The sequence below is a fragment of the Cyclopterus lumpus genome, chromosome 5 (genome assembly GCF_009769545.1).
Source record: "Cyclopterus lumpus isolate fCycLum1 chromosome 5, fCycLum1.pri, whole genome shotgun sequence".
NCBI lineage: Eukaryota > Metazoa > Chordata > Actinopteri > Perciformes > Cyclopteridae > Cyclopterus > Cyclopterus lumpus.
This window is the reverse complement of record NC_046970.1, coordinates 9,569,070-9,586,478: the sequence shown is the minus strand read 5'-3', so window position 1 is coordinate 9,586,478 and position 17,409 is coordinate 9,569,070. Positions and strand designations below refer to the sequence as shown.

Sequence of the window (17,409 nt, the reverse complement as noted above, 5' to 3'; positions counted from 1 at the left end):
CAACGCCAGTTTCCGCTGCGGACTCTGCACCGCAGTCCATGCCTGTTCCCGCTGCTCCGTGCCTTGAGAAGCGGGTTCTGTCATGTCCAGGAAACTGTGATGTTAAATTAATCAGTTTTGTGTCCATGTTGTCTCTTGATTTCCTGTTTTTATTGTGAAAGTCAACTCTCCTCTTGTTTCAGGCAACTTGTTCCTTCCCCTGTGTGTTTCTCCTCTGGTCTGATTGTCTGCCTCGCTCCTGATTGTTTCCACCTGTGCCCTTACCCTGTGTATATATTGTCTGCGTCTCCCTTTGTCCTGTGCCAGTTCGTCTTGTCTTTTGTGCCAGAGAACCAGCCATTTTCATGGAATTCATCAGTAACCAGGTCACGATTTTATGTTACTTTGTTCATGTAGATTTTCTGTTCGTATGTTTCCAGTTAATTAAAACTGAGATTTTTGTTACTTTGCTTTGAGTCGTGCATTTGGGTTTTAGTCTTTGTTCGGTCATGACAATATTGACTGTGTAGAAACATAAACAACTCTATTGGAATCATAAGGAGGGTTATACATCTTGTCTTTACAAACTGTCTCCTTATTCTTTATTACAGTTTAATTTATCCTTATCTTTCATATTGTAATATAGTTTGGGCCAGTACTTTTCCTACTTCTCTGCAAAAAAGTTAATCCTCCATAAACTTTTGTTAGGATTGCAACACGATCAGTCACATATCTCAACTATCGTTTATTTCAGAAACTGCAGATTCTTACTATTTATATTTCTTTAACTTTTAGGTGAAGGAAATATTCCTGATCATTTCAAGACCTACTTCAAAGTCAATTCACAGATTCACTCAGTCAACTCGTCAATCTCCACGTCTTCTTCCTCCTAAATTACTAGCAGAGGTAAATTTTCTATTGGATTTAGGGGAACCAAATTATGGAATGACTTTTCCCACCTAACCTAAACATGACCCTCTATAAAATATTTTTAAAAGTGCCTAAAATAAAGTTTAATTGCTGTGTTAGAGTTTTTTATGTATAGTGTTCATTGTTTTAGCTGTTATATCTACATTTATAGTTTTTTTCACTTTTGCATTCCCATTGCTTAGGAAATACCACATCCAACATCCCTGAACAAACACAAGCCATGCTCACTTTCACATGCACAGACACATGCACACACAGTCAACACAATTTAATTATTTTTTCTTTTCTTTCTATTCTTTGTTTATTTTGTGTGTCTATTTTTTATGCATATTTCATATTGTGTTTTTAATTTTGTACAATATTTTAATATTATATAGGTGGGGGCTTCAAATAAGCACAGTTGGCTTTTGCCTCTTCCTGCACAGTGATATTCATTTATCTCTATTGTGTTTTTTTTTTTTTTTATTGTATTGCTTGAATTGTGCAAATAAATAAACCTAAACCTAATCAGAGCTAGCTAAAACAAGCGTCCAACATGTTGGAATGCGCCTTTAAATCTTACCAAAAAAACTACTGTCCTTGAATGCAGCATTACGTAGTGAGAGGGAGGAGGTGCGCCAGGCTATACGTCCTATAACCCGCCCCTTTAAAATAACATCCCAACCTACAAAACGACTCCTGCTTTGAGTGTTTCAGCAGTGTTCTAAAGTCTGTATCCGAGTTCAGCGGAGAAACAGTCACGGCGACTCGACGGTGTGGTGTATCTTCTCTGCTGCTCGTTCTGGTTCTGGCTGGCGCTCCTGTTAGGTTACGACGAGGAGACTGAAGTGACATTTACGTTAATTAATTCATCCACAACAACAATGGCAGCACAGGAATTTAATTTCTTGCTGGCAACCGATTCCTACAAGGTGAGTGGACCCGTCCTTCATGCCCGAGCCCTTTTTTGTTCCAGTTCCAGGTGTTTCCGGACTAAATGTAATAAAAGTGGTTTATTTAAAGATACGGTTCGCTGGCGGTTAACGTTATCCTTCGCCCAGTGTCTCACTACGAACCATTACGAATAACGCTCGCTTCGTTGGCCCGTTGTCCTTCAACGGTGTAAGCTAGTTGGCAGCGGACCGGGTCCCGCAACTGAAAGTAAAACTCCCGCGGTAGTTGGCGTTAGCTGTGTGCATTGTGTGGAACGTAGTGCCCTTGTTATTAGTGCACCGGGAGCACAGTGACGGGAGGTGAGCTTACCGGGGCGATTGTTCAGTCAAGTTGAATCCATACAACTTTGTATGAGAAGATATGACCTGGAAAAGAATTAGCAACGTTAGCTAACTAACTGTAGACGATGAACAACGTGTAGACTGTGAACCGACGTCAGTGTCTTGTTTCAGTTTCGTTATGACCATAGCTGAGCCCTTCTCCACACTAAACAGGTAGCTTAGTGCGTATGTGCTTGGCCTCAGCGTGATGTAATGCATCCACACTAGTTTAATGGTAATCATATCTGCTCAAACAGTCCATGAACAAGACTGAGGAGTATTTGGGACCAACTTTCAGTGCAGTGTTTGAGAACTCATTCCGCACGCATAGCCAGATCTACCAGGTGCAGGGGCCCATTATGGCAAGGGGCCCTATAATGAATCGCCCCGGTCCTGTCATGTGATTACTTGCACCCCCCCTGCGTGTGTCTGGGTGACGTGTATCACCGAGTCCAACCTTACGTTGGTTCTTTAGCTTTCAGTTTCATTTCTGTCTGTTCGTAACCCGAATCCGCTCGTGAGTCTGCCCGCTGCGTGGTCACGCTGCGTTGGTATTTCTTGTAACGTATGCTCGGCTCGTACAGTTAAATGCCAGATGTCACTGAGATGTCATTCAAAGGTTTGCACTGGATCCAAATGGCAAAGGTCTGGATGATGACTGGCCAGTCTTCATCAGTGCCAGCGACCCCTGAAAACAAGTGCAAATGTGTCTGTCATCACAATCGCATAATAGAAACTGTTTTGGCCCAGTGTGACAAGCTCGTGTCAAAGTCCATGGTTTAAAGAAGTATATTATTAGAGTAAGACAGGCTTTTTCTAATTTGCCTCCCATGGAACTATTCAAACTTTTTGTTCCAGGGTTTTGCATTGATGATTACATTTTAGTCACACAAAATGATGTCAACCCCAAGGACACTTTTTTGTTTGACATTCAATCTGAAAACAATCTTACTGCTTCCTGTTGGCCTGGCTCCTGTTTCAGCTCAAATGAGACCGCACAGGACTCTTGGTTTGTTGTAGAGAGTCTCCATTGTGCGTGTGTATGTAAGTGGGGGGCCTCAGGAGCTCATTTGGTAGAGCACGCACCATATATCAAGGCGTAGTCCTTGCCTCAGCAGCCCGGCCTGGAGTCACTATCTAAAAGAAGAAATGCTGAGACATTAAAAAAAATGTCTGACGCAACATCGGTTGTTTCTTTGTTGCATATTAACTTGACCCATGCTTTTATTACATCCGGTCGGCCATTTGAAACACATCTGTGCAGAAGAGCGAGATGTGAAACTTTGTTTCAGCAAACCTAATATTGACCTACACTAAATATTAACGGCTCATTCCAAGCTAACAAGAACACAATTCAAAACACTACACACTGTTAATTTAATGTTGGTGTCAATCGGGCAGCAACCTCCAGTTCTGAAAAGTCGATTGCTTCATGTCTTAAACCTGCATTCACTCTACTGTCCATCAGGGGGTGGTGACTTTGGTTGTATAGAAGTCTATCAGAAAATGACTCTACTTCTCTTAATTTATTCCCTCAGTAAACATGAGTATATGGTCTCAATCTCTAGTTTCAAGTCTTCTTCAATACAGCATGATGGTCCATTTAGAGTCAAATAGACCATAAACCATAGACTTATATGGTGTCTCTACGTCACTCCTCCTCAGTCCAAATGCTAAACTTCACTGGTTGCAAAAAACCAAGATGGCAACAACCCAATCGCCAAACTCGAGGCGTCAAAGCATCAGTCCATAAACTAATGCGACAAGACATTGCCTGTTCTGGGGGTTTTCATGTTTGGTGACTTAAGTCCTTTTTGAATTTGTTCTCTAGAATTTGAACAAGGAGAGGTAACTTAAATAGGAGGCAGAAGAATGTGCAGTGAGTGCCTTTTGAAGCTATTTCTTCCACTGACTGGTTGATGCTAATTATTCAATTAGTGCTGTAAGAGAGAGTTGTGCTTTAAGCTGTCATAATTTCTTGACTTCTGTCTGTTGCTTGTCTTTCAGATCACACACTGCAACCAGTATCCTCCAAATGTCAGCAACATCTACTCCTACTTTGAATGCAGACGCAAGAAAGGCTCCCAGTTCAGTGAAGTGGTGTTTTTCGGCCTTCAGTATCTGTTGAAGAAGTACCTCATAGGTACACTTGCGTTTTTTTGATCCAAGAAATTAATGAATGGAGAGAACATATAAAAAATGTTCACAGGCGCTTTGTTGTTAAAGAGAATACTGGGGAATTAAGTATCTTGTAATAACCTGGTTACCCTGGTTTATTGTCCGCAGGCCAGGTGGTCACAGAACAGAAGATTCAGGAAGCCAAGCTCTTCTTCCAGATGCACTTCAAACAGGCTGTGTTCAATGAGGAAAGCTGGAGGAAGATCCTCGAGGTAAACTAAGAAGTCCAACCGTCAGTCCGTCTTCACAGATTTATCATTCTATATCTAACATAAAAAGTTCAATGTGCTTGTTGCTATGTTAGAAACATGATGGCCGTCTTCCTATCCGGATCAAAGCCGTCCCCGAGGGGAGGATTATACCCAGAGGCAACGTGCTCTTTACTGTGGAAAACACTGATCCTGACTTCTATTGGCTCACCAACTACATTGAGGTAGATCCAGAAATGTGTTTTTAGTGTTTGAGGTTTGTACATGATGAAAGGGTTGACGTGGCAGAGGTGGGACCAAGTCATTTGTTTGCAAGTTGCTGGTAAGTCTCTGCACTCAAGTCCCACGTTAATGGGCAAGTCCTAAACTTTGAGTCCTCAACAATTTGTAATGGGTTTTTCACCAAACGTAACACCTTTTAAACAGCAGAGTAATAATATGGCACTAACAAAAGTCATGAATGCTATTTAATATTTGTATTTATGTTTGTTAAAAGTACTTACTGAGAATGAATGGTGTTGAGTCAAGTCATCAAATGTGTGCCTCGAGTCCATGTCATGTGACACGAGTCTGATGCATCCAATCTCACAAAAAAAAATGTCACTCTAACGGAAAAAGCCAAAAGCTTTTTAAATAGCCTTGACCATTCGTGATGTGCATATATAGATACTCTAATTTACAAACTAACAATAACATTATCATAGGCTATCAGCTTACTGTACACAGCTATTGACACACTTGATCCCCGTCTCTTAAAGCACAATTAACACCTTGTTACAGCTTGAAGTAAACCCCTTCACATATTTAGAATCATTACATCACTGATTTCACATTGCTACCCAGCCTGTAGTATTATACATGTATTTGATTGTAATGGAGAATGCTTGTTACCATAACTAACCAACCATAACAGTGTTATTGATATTTAATAATATTGAGGAGTGCTAACATTAGCCATCTCTCTCGATAATGTTTCCTATTGTCTTGAGGTGGGGGCTAATCACCAAATATGTCTCTATAAATGTGGACCTCTATACCTGTACTGGGTGCCACTAGCATCACTGTTGACCAGACAGAGCATTTTGCATTGCGCTGCATCTTTTGTTATAATTGTTACTAGGAAAAACTACCAAATGAGTGCGAACATTGATGCAATACCTTTTTATAGTTAATAGTACAGTTTAAAGAAAAGAAAAGAAACATCTTACCTGAAGTATCTCTCTCATTTGCTTCCAGCTGTTCTCTGTTCAGATCACGGGAACAGTTGGGGAAAAGTCATCTAGCTCCAGGTATCCAGCAGAAGTCGCCACAATGAGGGAAACTCGCTAATGACCTCTAGTTTAATTTTCTTCAACTCAAGGCTTTCAGGGTGCTCCGGTAAAAATGTGAAGCACATAGAGCAGAAAAGCGTGAGGTGCTCGGCAATGAAAAAGTGTCAGGCTAAAAAAAAAATGCTTCTCTCTCATTTAAAACTATTCCAAAAGGATGCACTCTGTCTGATCAGTACCTTCAGGAGAAAGGTAGACAGTTTTATTGACGTTCACTTAGAATTACCATCAATATCAGTTTGGCACAGTAGAGCTTGTGGTCATTTTGACATTTTACGTGGAGGTCATAAATGCTCTAATCTCTGACCTGACAGCTCTTGCTCCAACAACTGGCCTCTCACTTCTCTTCTGACATCTTTTCTTTTCCTCACCAACTGATCACTCACTCCCTCTTCTCTCTCCCCCCTCCACCCACCCACTATTTCTAACTACCCCTACCTGCGGACCAGACCATGCTGGTCCAGATGTGGTATCCAATCACTGTAGCCACCATATCCAGAGAGTTTAAGAAGATCCTGGCAAAGCACCTGAAAGCCACCTCTGGGAGCCTGGAAGGTCTGGACCTGAAACTGCACGACTTTGGCTACAGAGGAGTCTCCTCACAGGAGGTCAGTAAGACTTTCTGCCTTTTTGTTGTAGTTTGTGAGAAACCAGCATTGAGGTTGACTGGAGTGTCTCTTGCAGCTACAGAAATACATCCCTTTTAGTGTTTGCACTATGGCTAAGAATGCGATGACTCTGAAATCCCTTAACACTGCGTGGCATTTCAATGCTTTGTATTTTCACAGAACATTAACATGTCCATGTGACAACTGATCATCTCGTGATATCTGCTTTGTGTATACAGCTGTATCTTGCTGATGTTATCACATTATGGTACGACATCTTGCTAGTCACGTGACTGATTGAAGGCACAACGGTTAGATTAAGAAACCTCAATGAAGTCAGTCATTGGAGCTCCTCTCTCTGATAACTGAAGGAACCTCCATGATTCAGCTTAGCCCTGATGGCTATCAGATGGACCTGAATGTTTCAGTCACTGTAATTTCAATGCAAATTGAAAATACAAAATCACCAGATGGAAGACTATCTTCTTAGTCACTGAGTCTTTAAAATCCTGTCAGGTGGGTGTAACATGGTATGATGGTCTAGGATCAGAGCTAACAATGTGTTACTACCAGTTTTAAAGCTCCCCGACTAAACAACTACAAGACCCACAGAAACAATGTGTGTTCTTTGAGGTGTGGGTGGTTTTGAACTTCAACCATTCAAACCGCAGAGTGATTCCTAGTTTCCACTTCTGCTCTCCAGTCGGCAGCATTAGGCGGAGCAGCTCACCTGGTTAATTTCTGCAGCACGGACACAGTAGCTGGGCTGCTGATGGCTCAGCGATACTATGGTTGCCCGATGGCTGGTTTCTCCATCCCAGCAGCAGAGCACAGGTATAACTCATGCATACATACGTGTAAATCATAAATGTAGTCTGTGGCGACATCATTATCAATTAGAAAACATGTGAACATGTATTTTTTGGACTGAGGAAACACTATCTTTAAATAATAGAACCAGTATTAATAGAGTTCATCACTCGCTTGCTGTCATCCAGTACCATCATCTCCTGGGGAAGGAACAGGGAGAAGGAGGCGTTTGAGCGAGTCCTTGAGCAGTTCCCCTCTGGGCCCGTGGCCGTGGTCAGCGACAGCTACGACATCTTTAACGCCTGTAGGAACATCTGGGGAGACAAGCTGAAGGAGCGAGTCATGGAGCGCAGCCAGGACTCATGTCTGATCATCCGGCCGGATTCTGGAGACCCCGCAGAGACTCTCATTGAGGTAAACAAGCCTGGATTATTCAGAGTTGGGCATCAACCAAAATGGCCATCTAAAACCTTTTAAATGTCACTATTTTTCAAAAAATATATATTTTTAGGTAGATTTTTGTTCATTCTGTACACATGACATCGCTTGCACTCCCTTCCATCCTGGAGAGGGATTCAATTTATTTTGTACAGACCAAAATAATATTTTCCTTCTAGAGCTTTACAATCTGTACACATCCAACATCTTCTGTCTTTGGACCTTCACTTTGGGTACAGGAAAAATCTCCACAAAAACTCCCTTTTAACATGGAGGGGAAAAAGAAGGAAGTCTTTATTTCCCCCAGTAAATTTGTTTTTATAAAGGGAATATTTTCCTGATCCGATGTGAGGTCCCAGGACAGAGGATGATGTATCTGTACAGATTGTAAAGCCCTCTGAGGCAAATTTGTGATTTGTTCATTTGGGCTGTGCAAATGAATTGAAATGAAAAATTGAAGTAGGTATGGTCTACCTCAGGTCAAAGTGAAGAAGCAAACACACCTGTAGTTAATAAGTAACTAATGGAGAAGCATCACAGCATCATATCCTAATTGTTCAGAATGAGTCATCTGGTAGGGGAAAGTTAAAAGACTGGGACTGTGGACTTTTCTACTGGAATGATCAACGTTTAAGGACAATGTAACATGTTGACACTCCTTATATTTAGTTTTTGACATAACAGACACATAATTTAGGAAAATTCTTTACTTATTATTTTGTGTTTTTATGTATGTAACGAGATAATAAATAAATGCAGGTGTATTTCACATCTTTAACAATAGCGGAAGGGAGTCTGGCAAACGAGATGCATAAGATCCACCTTAACGTGGCTGATGTATGAATCAGACACCGAAATAAAATAGTTGAAATGCCACTTTCTAGGTCATCAAGATTTTGGAGGAGTGTTTTGGCTCTTCTCTGAACTCCATGGGATACAAGGTTCTGCCCTCTTACCTGCGACTCATTCAAGGAGACGGCATTGACCTCAGCTCAGTGGATGAGGTGAGAACACATCTGGTTGTTGTACTGGTCTGGGTTAACCCCGACTCTTCTTAAAACATCTTATTTATTAGTATTTGATTTATTTGTATTTCCACCTGTTGCACATTCAGTTGTTCCAGCTATTTAATACTTTCTTATCCGACCAGAATGCTGCAAGGTGCACGCACAATAAAATGCTGTAATCAAGGCTGGTGCACACACAATCATGTTACTGTTACAAATAGTTCACTGATAAAAGCACTGCTTACATGTCAAAGGATTATACTAAGAAGGTCAATGTGCTTTTAAATGTTTTTAAAATGAAGTCTTAAAATGTTTTTAAATATGATGTTTACAGGATATTCAACCTTTTTTGTTTCCTTATAATGCATGTAACACTTGTTTTCTTTACAGGTCTTGTACAAAGACAATACAGTAGCCCCATTAAATATGAGATACGAGTTTACAGATAATTATACCACTCAAAGTGCTTTAACACTCCATGTCGTCATTCACTCTCATTGATACACTGGTGACAGGGACTACCATTGAAGCTGCCACCTGCCCATCAGGACTCTAACATATATTTAAACTAATTAATACTTTGGGAGCAATTTGGGGTTAAGTGTCTTACACATGGACTAAACCAGCGGTCCGCAACCTTTTTTGTGCCATGGACCACTTTCGTGTAAGACAATAATTTCACGGACCAGCCTTCACGGTTTGGGTGACAAATATGACGTAATAATATGATACGACCGGCATAAAAACAAAATATATAAAGTGCAATAAAAGTACAACTCACCATTACGGCAAATTAGCAGGAGCCCTGAGCTTGCTGCAACAAGCCGGTCCCATCTCAGGGTAAGGGATATGTGTGTTCTTCATGTCCAGTCTACTCTGTAGCTTAGTTCTGGTCGCCGGCACTGCAGAAAACCTGCTTCACAAAGAAAGGATTGTGAAAAGCCTTGATTTTAATCCATAAAATGACCTATCTTTCTTAAAAGATAGGGGTCATGTGATTGGCTGAAAGGTGAGCCGGAGCTGCATTATTTATCATTAGTTTGAATATTTTAGTAATTAAAACGAGTCGTTGATAATCATGCAAATTACAAACCGTTAATGTGATGAGCTTTTGTTTTTAACATCAAGAATTTGGCATTCCATTTTTGAAGTTCACCCAATTTGTTTGTGCAGATAACCTTTGAAGGACAGACTGAACATTAAAGGTGCTACATTCTGAGCATAGCCTACGATTTGAGGGATTGCCTCCAAACAGCTCTCAACATGGAAACCGTGAGCCGTTTTTTTTTTCAATCCTCTTCTCCGAAAAACTAATAAATGTAACAACATAGCAGACCCTATTGGTCAGATGGATGCCTGATCAGTAAAATACTGGACCTCAAATTCAAAAGGATTGCTGTTGACACTCGATATATTTATATCACAGTATGTTGGCAACCTTTCCCCTCCAATGTTTTTGTTTTATCAGTGTTGGATGAGGGAAATAATTGAAAGGATTTACAGACTCTAATAACAGTCTGTAGCGTTAGTTAAAGCTATTTTCTCACTCGTACGTTGACATTAAAATAAACTGATTCTTAGCGTAGCTACGATTTGAGGGATTGACTCCAAACAGCTCACATGCCTGAAACTTACTTTTAAGGCCACCATCAGTCACTAGATTGTGAGTTTCTTTTATTTTTTTAGGTAATTTATCACGCGACCTCTTGATATGTCAAGAGGTCACGTGTTACGTTACCTCAAAACATGAGGATACCTTGATATGTGTCAAGGGACTCAGACGTACAGATGGATGCATCCGGTCATTTTCAAATAAAATATCTTTCTGACCCAGTTGGTGGTTGGGGATCGCCTGGACTAGAGGACACGGGGATCGAACGTCATTGTTTTAAATGAGGGATGCTCCTACCCACTCTACTTTCTGAGCCACAGTTACACCTACAGTCGATTTTCATCTCGCTGGGTCTTTTTGATTAATTAACAGTTGACTTTGTTTGTTCGCTCTGTGGTGTTTCAAAGAGTATTAACGCCTCTGTACGTGCTCAGAGAATCCCGCACCGTCTGCAGAGGTTCTCGCTACGGCTCCAAGTGAGGAGTATGAACAAAGCGTAAGAGTCCCAGTGGTTATATTGGAAAAAAATCCCATTTGGTAGACGGCACAGGAGGCAACACATAAACCACAACCATTTCCGCTGTGATTTTCCTAAAAGAAATCTACAATCACACTGAAATGCTTAACTTATGGGCTTTTTACATCTTTGCAACCTGTAGAAAAGTAGAAAAGAGCACATTCGTTTTCATCTCAAAGTAAATGACGTTTAGAATTTGGTTAAATCTGCTCACTTAATATGAAACTGACACAACCCCGGTCTTTCCCTTTTTTAAAGACTGTGGAAAGCCACTATCAGACATTTAAGAACTATTTTCCAGGCCTGGAGATCCAGGTTTGGAATATATTTTGTTTTCGCCAGTTAAATAAATTTTTTTACTTTTTTTTTCTATTTTATTTTTTTCTATATATATTTTTTTTATATAAACTTAGTAATGTGTTATAGAAAAGGTTGTATAATTCAATTGTTAAAATGGTTAGGAATCCACACTGTGTTAAAATATTAGTGAGTGTCTGTCATAGTCATAGGTTTGTATATTCTATAATGCCAACGCTATCCTTAAAAGAGTTGTTCACTTGTCTTAACAGTTCCACTGCTTTGCCTCAAAAAGTTATAATAAAGTGGTTTATTTGAAGCCTTCTTTTCTATGTTTCCTGCAGATTCTCCGGAAGCTGGAGGATGAAGGCTGGAGTGCTGAGAACTTCTTCTTTGGATGCGGCAGCGCTTTGCTGCAGAAACTCAACAGAGACACACTCAACTGTGCCTTCAAGTGCAGCTATGTGGAGAGTAATGGCAAGGGGGTAAGTGGAATAGGTCTGGATTGATTTGGATGCTGCAATATTAGGTTTTCAAATAAAAACCCTTCAAACACAAAATCAAGTTTGGAACTTGGCATTTAACCTGGATTTTCTGGAAAACCATCATTTGTGAACAGGAAGAACGTTTACAGCTAGCACAACCTGTTTCACTGTTCATATTGGTATGCGAGTATTGTTTTTACAGACTTGGAACAAATGTGAACCTATCCTTTAACTCTCGTAAAAGTTTTAGAATTGATACTTAATGTTGGATGTGGTTATCTTGAATAACAGACTTTTTGTAGATTTAAAACTCGGTCTTAAGTTGGGCCTCAGGATTTAGACCAGCGGTCCCTAAACTTTTTTGAGCCACGGACCGGTTTTGTGTCAGACAATATTTTCACGGACCGGCCTTCACAGTGAGGGCAATACATATGACGTAATAAAAGGATACGACCGGCATAAAGTGCATAAAAATTGCAACTCAACCATGACGTCAAATTAGTGGGAGCCCTGAGCTTGTTTATCTGCAACGAGCTGGTGCCATCTCGGGGTGATGGGAGACAACGACACCCAAAGTGTGTTTGTTATGTCCAGTCTGCTCCGTATCTTAGTTTTCGTCGCTGTCATTGCAGAAAACCCACTTCACAAAGAAGCTCTCCAAAGACGTTTTTCTCATTTTCTCTCGCTTGTGGGTTTGCTATAGCTCGCTAGCTTTTCTCAAGAGGTTACTTATACGTAATACGTGACCTCTTGAGATGTGTGACGTATTTTGTTACTTTGTGAGAGGCTCAAATGCGGTCCTTTTTCAAAATAAAACATTTTTACGACTTTGATAGAAAAATATATTATATAAAAATAATGATTCCATCATAACAGAAAGCCAGAATATATTGTTCAACAAAGCTGTTTAATAAAGTGTTGTGGGTGACATATTCATCAGAAATCTCCCTCTCTAACAAGCCGTTTACTGATTGCTTGTCATTGTTATGACAATATTTCAGACATTTGAGGGACACTAACAATGCCAAGTGTGCATCTTACTGTACTTGACCATGTGCTATCGTGCTGTATTACAGAGACGTACACCTATAACGTCTATCTCAGCATAAAAAACCTTTTCATTGTATTAATTGGTACATCTGATCTTCTTGATTTGAAAATTTTATAAAAAAAGACCAGAGGTGCTTCCTTGTGTGTCACAGTTACAGTAATACTCCCAGAGGCTTGTTTTTTTTTTTTTTTTCAATGTGGTGATTTCACTTATTGTAATTTTCTTTCTGCTTCTTCCAGATGGATGTGTACAAGCAGCCGGTGACCGACCCGTCCAAAGGGTCAAAGAGGGGTCGATTATCTCTGAGGAGAAACACTGATGGCTTATTGGAGACGATAGAGAGAGGGGCAGGCAAGCCTGAGGAGGTTAGTACCAGCATTTCATCTTTAACTTTCACTGACATTAGAATCATGAGGATAAGGTGAGGGCATGTCCTTTGGAAAACACATTAGCTAACTGGAGTATTGTAGAATGCCCACTTGGTAGACCCATTTTCACACATATTTTGAGGTGAGAGGTCGAGTGACTCCTGTAAATATGGCCATGCCAGTTATTCTGGATAAAATCCCAAAGGCGTTACACTTTCCTCTCAGAAATCGGACACTTTTCTATTGTTTCTCACCAAAATGAATCCATTCAACATCTTCGTCTCTTTACATCTTAATTAACCTCAGCAGTTCAGGATCCAGTGACTACGGATGAAAGGTTTGTTTTGAACTTCTCAAAGTCTCTTCTTCATAGTGTATTCTGCTGATTACACTATTCAGTAGTACGTGAGGTGCTCTTAACGATGTTGGATGCTCTATTCCCATAATGCAATAACGCTTCCATTAAACACTTCAAGCTCACCAAACTTGACAAATTACAGTACATGGAGAGAATAATGAGGCACACTTTAAACTAAAAGCTGTGTTGAACAGTTCATTTATCGTCATCCCTCTGGACTTAACGATTTGTCTGTGTGCTCTGCTCTCTTCAGGACCTGCTGGTGACTGTTTTCGAGAATGGCAGCCTCCTCCAAGACTACTCCCTAGAGGAGATCAGGAAGAACGCTCGTCTGAGTGACGAGGAGTTGAACCCCATCCTGTACAACCATGAGCAGGAGCTGCTGCACAATCGCATCATTAATGGGAGTCATTAAAGCAACCACAAAGCCTTTGCACAATGCAAACAATACTTCAGTTTTTTAACTGAAGGAGGAAAGGCTCTCGGGTATAAGTCTAAACATATTGAATATATATATTGGGGAGGGAAATGATATTTTTTTTATAACCTAAACAAAATATGAAGAGTTTTATTGTTTGTAGTAATCATCAGGGATGGGTTAGAATTGCTAGTACTTGTATACAATATTGGATTTAAGGTCATGTCCAGCTCAAAAATTACTTTGGTTTGTGTAAGAAACACAATACGTAGAAATGTACAAATGAATACATAACGCTGACCAGGAGTACAAAGGAAGCCCATTGCTCTGCAACAGTTTGGACAACAAGTAAGCCATACCTGTTCTTTGAAGCTCTCGTTTCATATTCAAAGTCACTTTTCTTGACAGTGGTTTGCTCAACGCCCTCTCTATTGTTAGCCAATCACGTGCCCTCTGTCTCTCTTGAACTAGCAAGCTCTGGCTACCAAATGTAGCCAGAGCAGCAACAATGCTAACCTTGCAATGAGTCAGAAAACTACAGGCGGCTGTAGATTAACACAGTAACTAACAGTAACACAGTAACTAAGCTTAGCGCGGATGCTGATGCTACCTAGCTAGCATTGTTGCAAACAGGTACTGACCCTTGATGTAGCTAATTGACTAATTCTGGTAGCAGTTTCTGAGACTCCTTGCTTAAGAGATAGGGGTCATGTGATTGATGCTGAAAGGTGAGCCGGAGCTGCGTTATTAGTTTGAATATTTTAGTAATTAACATAAGTCATTGCTAATCATGCAAATTACAAACCGTTAATGTGATGATGCGTTTGTTTTTAACATCAAGAGATTTGGCATTCCACTTTTGAAGTCCACACACTTTGTTTGTGCAGATAAACCTTTGAAGACAGACTGAACATTAAAGGTGCTACATTCTGAGCGTAGCTACGATTTGAGGGATTGCCTGCAAACAGCTCTCAACATGTAAACGGATGAGCTGGGGTTTTTTTTCCAATCCTCTTCTCCGTAAAACTAATAAATGTAACAACATAGCAGACCCTATTGGTCAGATGGATGCCTGATCAGTAAAATACTGGACCTCAAATTCAAAAGGATTGCTGTGACACTCAATACATTTAAGTCACAGTATGTTGGCAACCTTTCCCCTCCAATGTATTTTTTCATCAGTGTTAGATGAGGGAAATAATTGAAAGGATTTACAGACTAATAGTCTGTAGCGTTAGTTAAAGCTATTTTCTCACTCGTACATTGACATTAAAATAAACAGAAAATATAAAGCAATCGAATAAGACCGTTAGATGACTGGTGCATGGTGTAACGTTACCATAACAGCAGTGCAGAAATTACTTTTTATCACAGGGGGAATAAAGAAACATTAAGACATACTATCAGAATTGTGCGCCGCGTGCTGGTAATCCTGATATATCGTGCTTTTGTGGGGCCAAAAAGTCAACTGGACACTGCTGTCTTGAAAAAGCCTGCTGGGATGCTTTCCCTTGTGATCGTGCAGAGCAGCTGTACTGCTGTGAAAAGCCATTTCCAGTCTGCACAGTTTACAGAGTTTACTGGGTCTCTGTCTAAAATACTTCCACACTTGGATGGTTGGCGAGGTTTTCTCGCTGCAGCTTGTTTTCCGGGGGTGCACATGGTTTCACCGAGCTCATCCATACCGGCAACAAGCCGCAGCACATTATGCAAATCAACATATTTTTGTAATCAATGCCGTTGATCATGCCGAAGAATCGTCCCTGTCCTAACTTAATGAGCATGCACTGCCGGTCCGGCTTTGGTAAACAAAGCACAGAGAAGCTCATATCACAGCACACACAGAGGGAGAGGGATTTCTTTCTCTGCTCAGGTAGACATTACCCCACTGTGTCTTTTACAGAGCCAAACGTGGTTTTATGCTGTAATGATGCTCATAGTTTCACAACATGGCACCTTTTTTAAACTGCCTTTATTTAATTGATTGCCGGTCTGTTATAGTGCCCTGCTAAAATGAGTGCATTATGTAACAATCTACTAGATGTCAGATAGGATTTGGAATTGGCAGTATTGAAGATATTGGATCTCGATCGGGGGAACACATATGTGGGATGTCCTTGGATGGAATAATACAGGTCCTGGTAAAGAGAGGATGCTTTGTTTAAAGTTTTCTTTGATTGGCTGATGAACCATGGATTGACTTATGGGATTTCAAGGAAACCTTCTCTAATGCTCTCCATCACATTAGGTATTTCAGTACCAACCTGCCTTGTCTACTTTAGTTAGTATTTTATTTCCGTTCCAAAACACTGGGTCGGGACCTGCAAGTGGGTCGCAGGAAATTCTATTTGGGTCGCCAATTAGCAGAATACAACAATATGTCCACAGTTCCCGTTTGAGCCCCATGAGGGAGCCTTAATGTTCAAATAGCTCAGATAATTGTAGTCTACTGATCGCCTTTCATATTATATTAAAAGTTAACGTTTGTTTTGTTTCCTTAGCTGATGAGAGGAAATGAAAAAAATGATTCTGTTTACTAAACTAACTAAATACATTTATTTTACAAGTTTATAAATCAAAGTTGTGATTTATATTTAAAATATATGGTGATGGTTGGACATTCATATACACACGTTTTCTCAAGGTTTGGAGAAAAAGGCCTGATGGTTTGTCTTTCTTTTTTCTTCTTTTTTTTTAAAAGTGGATCCCCAGTAAAGAAGTGTATCATGTGATTACCTGCCTTTTTTTAAGCAACTTGCTGTAGAATAAAATTGGAAGTGTCTCTTTTGTTTTGGGCAGGTAGCAATGTAATGCTGCTGGCTTTTATCACAAAAGATAGAAGTGACAGATGGAAAGACCAGCTAGTCCAGCTAGAATATCTATGCATTCAACAAATGACTCCAAAGATGCTGCTTGTATTTTATTTGTTTTATTCTCGGCTCTTTAAGGACAGTCCTTCGTCATTTGTGATCCTTCTCACTCTTGTTAGGCCCCTTTTATTTCCTGTTAACATGTTTGGCTTCTTTTCAATAATCACTGGTATGTTTTGTTTCAGACTGCTTGCATTCGATTTTTCTTGCTGATGACCTACAGATCTATTGGGATTACTTGCTGCGTAGTATCGGCACACATTTATTTAATTATATTTTGTAAATATGCTTTTGAAAATGATTTGCTTTGTAACTTATCTTTTATCTTTTAAAATGATCTGTATCTTTAATTTTATTTGTGTTTTTTTTTTTTTTTTTTTTTTTTAGAACCAACCTTTTGTAAGATTAAAAAAACTGTAAAACGATCGAACTGGGGTACATTTTTTTGCTAAAGTTAAACTTGTTGAAGTTGTCATAACACTAGAGGTAGAAAGTGTTGTTACACTGAGTGACCAAAACATTGAACCCAGGTATTCAGACATACTGAAAGTGTCCACTTCTTTTCCAGAGGACCCTGAAGAAGGCTAAATCTCCTTCATGTATAATGTAATTTTTCAACATGATCAGTGGCTGTTTATTAGAATACAGAAATTACCCTGGAAAATCGTAGTTGTAGTATCAATAAGACAGCGA

General features: G+C 40.0%; 1 protein-coding gene across 1 annotated transcript; it reads left to right on the top strand.

Moving 5' to 3' along the window:
- The first annotated feature begins 1,490 nt into the window (after positions 1-1,490).
- nampt2 (nicotinamide phosphoribosyltransferase 2) lies at positions 1,491-17,143 on the top strand. The gene is made up of 11 exons (XM_034532704.1): positions 1,491-1,820; positions 4,170-4,305; positions 4,449-4,552; positions 4,645-4,773; positions 6,327-6,485; positions 7,189-7,319; positions 7,484-7,709; positions 8,618-8,737; positions 11,511-11,651; positions 12,942-13,067; positions 13,682-17,143. Exons 1-11 carry the CDS (start codon positions 1,773-1,775, stop codon positions 13,841-13,843), a joined length of 1,482 nt encoding a protein of 493 aa, XP_034388595.1. The 5' UTR covers positions 1,491-1,772; the 3' UTR covers positions 13,844-17,143.
- The last annotated feature ends 266 nt before the right edge of the window (positions 17,144-17,409 follow it).